Source organism: Lygodium microphyllum, chromosome 13 (genome assembly GCF_053477565.2).
Source record: "Lygodium microphyllum isolate KBCC chromosome 13, Lygodium_microphyllum_v1.1.10, whole genome shotgun sequence".
Classification (NCBI taxonomy): domain Eukaryota; kingdom Viridiplantae; phylum Streptophyta; class Polypodiopsida; order Schizaeales; family Lygodiaceae; genus Lygodium; species Lygodium microphyllum.
This window is the reverse complement of record NC_141147.1, coordinates 91,515,296-91,521,979: the sequence shown is the minus strand read 5'-3', so window position 1 is coordinate 91,521,979 and position 6,684 is coordinate 91,515,296. Positions and strand designations below refer to the sequence as shown.

General features: G+C 41.0%; 1 protein-coding gene across 2 annotated transcripts in view; it reads right to left on the bottom strand.

The window, feature by feature from the left end:
* Positions 1 to 1,083: 1,083 nt before the first annotated feature.
* LOC148026892 (Protein-tyrosine phosphatase-like, PTPLA) overlaps positions 1,084 to 6,684 on the bottom strand; it is a 30,028-nt gene continuing 24,427 nt past the window's right edge. Inside the window, exons 5-9 of one of the 2 annotated variants that reach the window (XM_087691417.1) lie at positions 2,930 to 2,983; positions 2,791 to 2,858; positions 2,656 to 2,705; positions 2,467 to 2,564; positions 1,084 to 1,349 (exon numbers count right to left, since the gene is read on the bottom strand). In XM_087691417.1, coding sequence (XP_087547543.1) covers positions 1,224 to 1,349; positions 2,467 to 2,564; positions 2,656 to 2,705; positions 2,791 to 2,858; positions 2,930 to 2,983 — 396 coding nt within the window. In that variant the 3' untranslated portion in view covers positions 1,084 to 1,223. Of the gene's footprint in view, positions 1,350 to 1,429; positions 2,047 to 2,466; positions 2,565 to 2,655; positions 2,706 to 2,790; positions 2,859 to 2,929; positions 2,984 to 6,684 lie in introns of those variants that run through there. The other variant, XM_087691416.1, reaches the window with a different exon arrangement.

Below are 6,684 nucleotides of genomic sequence, written 5' to 3'. Positions count from 1 at the left end.
TGCACGCTTTCCTCTCCGTTTTGAGTATTTCAGTGGATGAAGTGCTGGTGGGCGCATACAAGACTTTCCCCAAGGTGTCGGCCAGGTTATAGAAACCCGTCCGTCCACAGGGGCAGGTAACAGGTTGGTGAAGGTAACCCACACCGGGCATTATGCAGCAGGACTACTTCAGGGTTGGAGGAAAGCACCAATGGAGGGTGTATATACAAGATTTCCTTTATATCCCACTGCCGAGCTGAGCACCCAGTCACATCTTGCCCATCGACCTGCACCTTCATCTCAGTCATCTTTGGCTAATTCCACCCTAACGGCAGCTTTGCAGCTTGCAGGCCGTGCGTGCATCCAGTCATGGAGCCGCCACCCGGTGGCAGCAGTAAATGGAGGTATCAAGGTCTTTTAACTACTCTCATACTCCGCATATTCAGGAGAGCCACCCCTCAAATCTCTCACTTAATTCGCGGTTCCCTATCTTTTCTTCATCGACTTCCTGATTTTTTCAACTTTTATTGAGTATATAACATCTAAGGTTACGAAGATTCAACTCAACCCTATAGCCACATTTTTTGCCCTGGACCTTAAATTTAGTTCAGCCCTCACTTCATGCCTTTTGGATCTAACCTAGGCTATATCTTTCTTTCGACAAATCAAACTTTAGATATCATGAATTATCTTTTTGTCAAGTGATCCAAACCTGGAAGAGATCTGTCATACAGAACAAAGGCTGTATCCGATGAAGCTCTCATCCAGTCAAAGGCTGTATCTGGTGAGGCTGATTCTGTAAAGTCTACTTCTGCAGTCATTTCCAAGGATTCTTTCTAGATTATGCAGCAAATGTCTACTGCTCTGGACTAAAGCTACAGAAATAAGGACAAAGGCTGCAACCTGTCCCAAATTTGGGGATCGTGTTTTTCTGGGATTATTCTAGATACTCATTCTGCTGAATCCTGATACATCTGGTGGATCGTCTCTGATCAGAGGGTTGCACAGGCTGAAAGAAGTATGAAGTTTTCTGCAGTTTGGTTGCAGACTGGACTACATGGGTATATTAGTTGTTTAAGCGCCACTATCACATTAGTTAAGATGTCTGACAAATAGAAAGGATATCCATTAAGATTAATTGATCCGCCAGTACTGCACTAAAGAATGAAGTTATCATTAAATCACACTCTGCAGATTGTCAAGACAACAATTTCGAGGAGATATTGCCATAAACTGCATGGTTGTCAATCACTCTTAAGTCCCCGGGACTTTCTCTTGCCACCAGATCTTTTTCCCAGCTTGCTCTTACGTTGCTTGAACATGTATATGTACAGAGAGAGCCATAGAAAAGGGTACACCAGTAATACACCCTGCATGATAATAACGAAGGCCTTGAGCTGTTACAGTGAACATGCTGAAGTGCTCATTTTTTCAACTTTCAACCAAAATTACTGATGCCTGGAACAATGGCACTCGTAGATAAATGGACGGGATAGCAAATGCTAGAGTGCTCATTTTTTCAACTTTGAACCAAAATTACTGATGCCTGGAACTATGGCACTCGTAGATAAGAATATTCTAGCCTCTATCCAACACAAAGCATGTTTGAGGTTCTAATCTTTCATCTTCATTCTTTTCCAACATGTGCACAGTCAGACTACTTGAACAAAGCACTTCATGGCATGCACACAGTCTGACCAACGTTACTTATCCCTGGTGCCACTTAATATGCATGCACAGACAGCAACAGTGAACATATAAAAACACTTGTGTGCACGTGAAATCATGTCATTAGTGTTCATCCCTTTTCACGTTCATAAGTACAAGTGACCCAAAATTACTAATCCCTGGCACTATATCAACATAAGGTGCAGCAGCAAAGGAGACAGACAAGCATGCCAGGGTAAGAAGACTAGTTTGGAAAAGTGAAGCAGCAGCTATGCTATAGCTTAAAGCCCAGCAGTTACAGAAAGGGGATCTGACTCTTCCATGCAGTTCACAACAGCTTGGATTCCAAAGGCTTCTTATGAACAGAAGTATTGTGAGAGACCGATGAACAGCAGACTCCTACAAAATATAAACATTCATTACAGTTTTCAGCTTAGATTTTTCAGTTCTAATCATTCCTCAGCCTTAGAGCATTCATAACATCATGATTTTCAGCACTTGGTCAGCAGCAGATAAATTTGCATTTCATTGCAATCATAGGCTGCACATTGGGGCACAGTCGTACAATCACAAAGTTACCTTGATGTGCGGCCAATATATGTGTGATTGGCAGGTTGTTTGAGAGTGCTTGCAAACATGGACAGTCAGATGCCAATGACAGTATTTAAAGCCTCTTTTGTATCTTACAAAAATTCTATCTAAAATTTAAAAAATCATGTTGCAACAAGGCTGAATTATGGACATCCAAGCCAAGCACAAGCTCCAGCACCTTCTATGTCATGTGACTTGAGCTTTAGAGGATTGGAGTATATCACTTACCACAAGAAAAGAGTAATAATTGAAAGGCAACTTCTGGAAAATGCTGTCATATAAATTCATGTGCTTTACATATGGTAACGCCTGGTACAATAGCAGTACTGCAATCAGAATTACAAGTTAATGACATTATAATGCAGACGATTGCATATAATCATAATTGCAAAAGTTCTCAGTAGCTGTGTTCCTGACCTTCTCCAGGTAGTGCACCTATGGGATAAAGTGGTATGAAGATGGTGTACCTGTAGTAGCAGAGAAGCACCATCACTCCTTGCAAGGCATGTGAGGCAACCATAGCTAGTTTCATTGAAAAATGCCAAGGCTTACCTGAGCCAAGTCAGCCAATGTGGACAAAATCCTAGAGTATTCAATGCATATTGTGGATATCGAATGACCTGTACTAAGCCATGTGATTAATATCAAGAATGTGCAAAGGGAACATAAAAAGGAAAGAGTTGAGACCCACCTCCGTCAACGCCCAGGCAGTAAATGTGATAAAAACAGAGGGAAGCCTCTGAACCTGTTCAGGTCAATCTTTATCAGCGTGATTCTTAGTCATAGAGTGATTCAACATGTTTAACAGTGAAACAGGCATTCTCATGCAAATAGCATCCACCCTGTTAAAGTATCCAGCCAAATGCAAGCAGACATGGGCGAAGAGGCACAGTGCTACTGTTGCAATCTCCAATTTACAGTGTCACTAAATGATAATGCATGTGTTTGTATTTGCATTCCCTTTGCACAGCATTCCATTTTGTGATTTAGGCACTTGAATGGATGAAAAATCTACAATTGTGGGCATGTTTATAGGAGAAAACCCATGCATTTGTTTAGCACATTCCCCTTTACCTCATTGAGGAGCGTTCAGCCACTTAAACTTAGGCTTGCACTAATACTACATTATAGTGCATCAGTCCCCATTTATTTCTCCTTAAAACACCCCCCAGAAAACATTTATTGCTTATTCCTAAGCATAAATGGCTTTATTTATGGACAACAGGACAAATGCACCAAAATCATCTATAAATAGAGTAGGCTGTTTGTGCATCCCTCATCTTTGGTCATTCTCATAATTAACCTTCAGCCATCTGCCTATTACCCTCACATTGCTGTCCATATCCCATTTGAAGAGCTGCTGATCATTCATCAGCTATTGCCATCGACTACTTGCTGCTGCACCTATGGAGGACGCCATCATCAATGGAGGTTCATCGTTAGCTGCTGCTAACATAGTCACCCGCTAGGCATTGATCCCACCTATGATACAAAATGTGTAGCTACAATATCTCACCTAACACCTCTACACCTAGAGAATACCTGAGCTACCATATCATTATGCATGAGATTCTACATCCTAACATCATATTCCTAGTAAAAGGGAATCCATAATGACCGAAAGAGATTAATACACTTCAATACAAGTACACAAATGAAGATGAGTATGAATATTATCTCCTATGAATTTTGCATGAATTCTAGAACTTTGTAGGACAGTTGGCTCACAAAGCTCTATAAAGAGAAAACATGGATGTGGCCACTCTTATATATGTCTTTCCACATTTCGCACCACCTCTCCAACCTCCCCTTGCCATTGCTAGCATCATGATCATCATCGCCATTATCAATTTGTGGCTGTCTTGCTATCTTCTCCCTCTAGGTGTTGCCGCTTGCGCCCTTGCAAGTGTGAGCCTTCATCTCCATTGCTAGCCTTGCTAGTAGTTGTCGTCATTGAAATTGGTCTTTGGAGACCTAGAGGGTGGTGAATCTTAATCAAATAAACACTAGTGCTCCTTTACTACACGTGACACCTATTGGCACCGTCGCAATATTTATAACAATGCCGAGAATGTTTTGCCTTAATTGTTAAAGGCTAGATGTTCAACCTTTTCTTGTGACTAGGGTTGTCACATCCGATGGCGTCCAATTAATACAATCCGATGCTAGTACGGTACTAATTGGACTAATAAATCTTGGACCCACGTCCGATGTTACGTCCAATGAAAGAAAAAGTACATATAATTTTAAATCTATGCTTAATGTTTGGACTTAAAAGTTAAAACATAAACTTAAAGATTCAAGTCAAAAGTAAGTGCAAAAGAGAGTTGAAACAAGACTCAAAGAGTGTAGCATGAATAATGAAACCAACTTTACTGTGAGCAAAATGTGCAATCTCACACAAAAAGTATACAAAAATGGATTAAGATAAAAGTCACCATCCATGGCTCAATCAAAATCAAGATAATATGATTCCTCTAGGTGCTCATATCACTCTCGGCATCGAAGATAGAAGCATCCTCATCGCTGCTTGAGGAGCCATCACCCTCCTCAACAAAATCACCCTCACTAATGACATTGCTCTCGTCATCATGCTCAGGCTCTCTAAGTTCTATTTGAGAGCCAATGATTGGTATGTCCTCTTGGGTCGAACTAGGAGTACTTCTCGAGCCACTCCCATGCCTCGTGTAGCATCTAAGGGTCCCACGAGGATCATGGGCAACCGATGTGGATATCAAAGTGAAAGCTCCATCGCTACCGGTATGAGGGCGAATAGCAATACGGGTAGGGTGTGCACGAGTGCGAGAGACCCACCGGTCTATCTCCTTAAGCTCCAAGTAAAGGTCCCTAAAGATTTACTCCTCCAAGTCTCTCTTGCAAGTCACACTTTTAAGTATGCCAGTGCAGGGCTTGAGCAAATCCACATTTATTTATACATTTAAAGGATGAAAAACTTAGGTTAAACAAATTCTCAAAATATATTTCATAATCTATTTAGTAAAGTTATGAACTTAAAAGTATAAAAATTGAATATATGATACCTATCTTACCATAGACATCTCATGCATGTTGCGTAGCATGCGTAAATTGGAGCGACAACAAATTAGTCACTTCAATTGTCGTATGCTAAAGCTTATTACAAATTTTGGTGTGCACAAGGGAATAGGCGGACCAATTCCTCTCACATGTACCCGACAAAGAATCCTAAACCATGTGAAAAAAAAGTAAGCTTAAACTTTAAACTTACAAGTTGTAACTAAAATTAAATGAAAAAAGAAAAGAGATTTTCAAACCTGTGCAAGAATACGTAAGGTTACTCTTTGGAGGTGAGGCAATTACTAGCCAAATGACCCCCATTAAAAAAAAGAGCTTCACCAACCATTCCCGCTTCCAACAAATAGTAAATACAAAAGCGGTGCCTCTTTGATCGCTATAATCAATGAGCTCTTAGAGTAAGATACCATGGTGCTCTTCTGCCAAAGCCTTTGAAAGAAAGAAAGACATCACAATCGGCAAGGACATTGGCATCCATGAAGAGAGAGGGTTTTTTGAAGGCAGGATGCAAGAGTGCCGCAAACCCATGTATGGGTTGCTTCATCCACTCCCATCTATTCTTCGTCAAAAAGAAAATATCATCTCTTTTAGGGATGGTATCCAAGATATCACTACAATAGGTGTAAGAGGATAGAGATTTAGAGGAAGATTTAGATGTAAATTTTGAAAAGAAAGAGAATAACACAATATGAATTATAGATTCTAAAACTAAAAAGAAGCATAAATCGTTTATTTTTTTTAACAATATCATGAAGAAGAGGCCTCCCCATCCAAGATAGTCAATGATTGTATCTCCTCCATCACATCCGCCCCATAAGATGATAGAGAAGGCCAATAGTAGCCCCCTCCATGTCCGTCGATACAAAGGACCTTGTAGATGGGAGTGACAGCAATGACAATGCCTCTCACACCCATCCAAAATTCCTCCTTTAAGCAAAGCCTTTGAACGGTCTTTGCTTCCACTTAGCTTGATATAAACTTCCCTTCAGGCCACTCCTTAAACTCATCTGACACGACCGTTTTTTGTAGCTTATTGTGAACGTCATAAAGATGCTCGAGGAGAAGCCACATGACCGCAAACTGAGAATTCGAGAGCTTCTTCAACTCAAAGTCCAAGTATGAGCGATAAACCGCAAGAACCTGAACCTTGAAGTTGACAAAGCCAACGATTATGTAAGCATCGTTGACAATCCTTTGTCAGAGTGCAGCGACGCGGAAGCGTGGACCAAGACTGAGAGAGAGAGAGAGAGAACGCAAAGAGAAGAGAGAGAAAGAGAGTGGAAGATGAAGATTTGTTGTATAAAGTGTCCTGTATACAAAGATATGCAGATATGTACACGGGCGCAATGCACGGGACTGCGTGTCTCCACCTCCACGATGCAACTTGCTGTT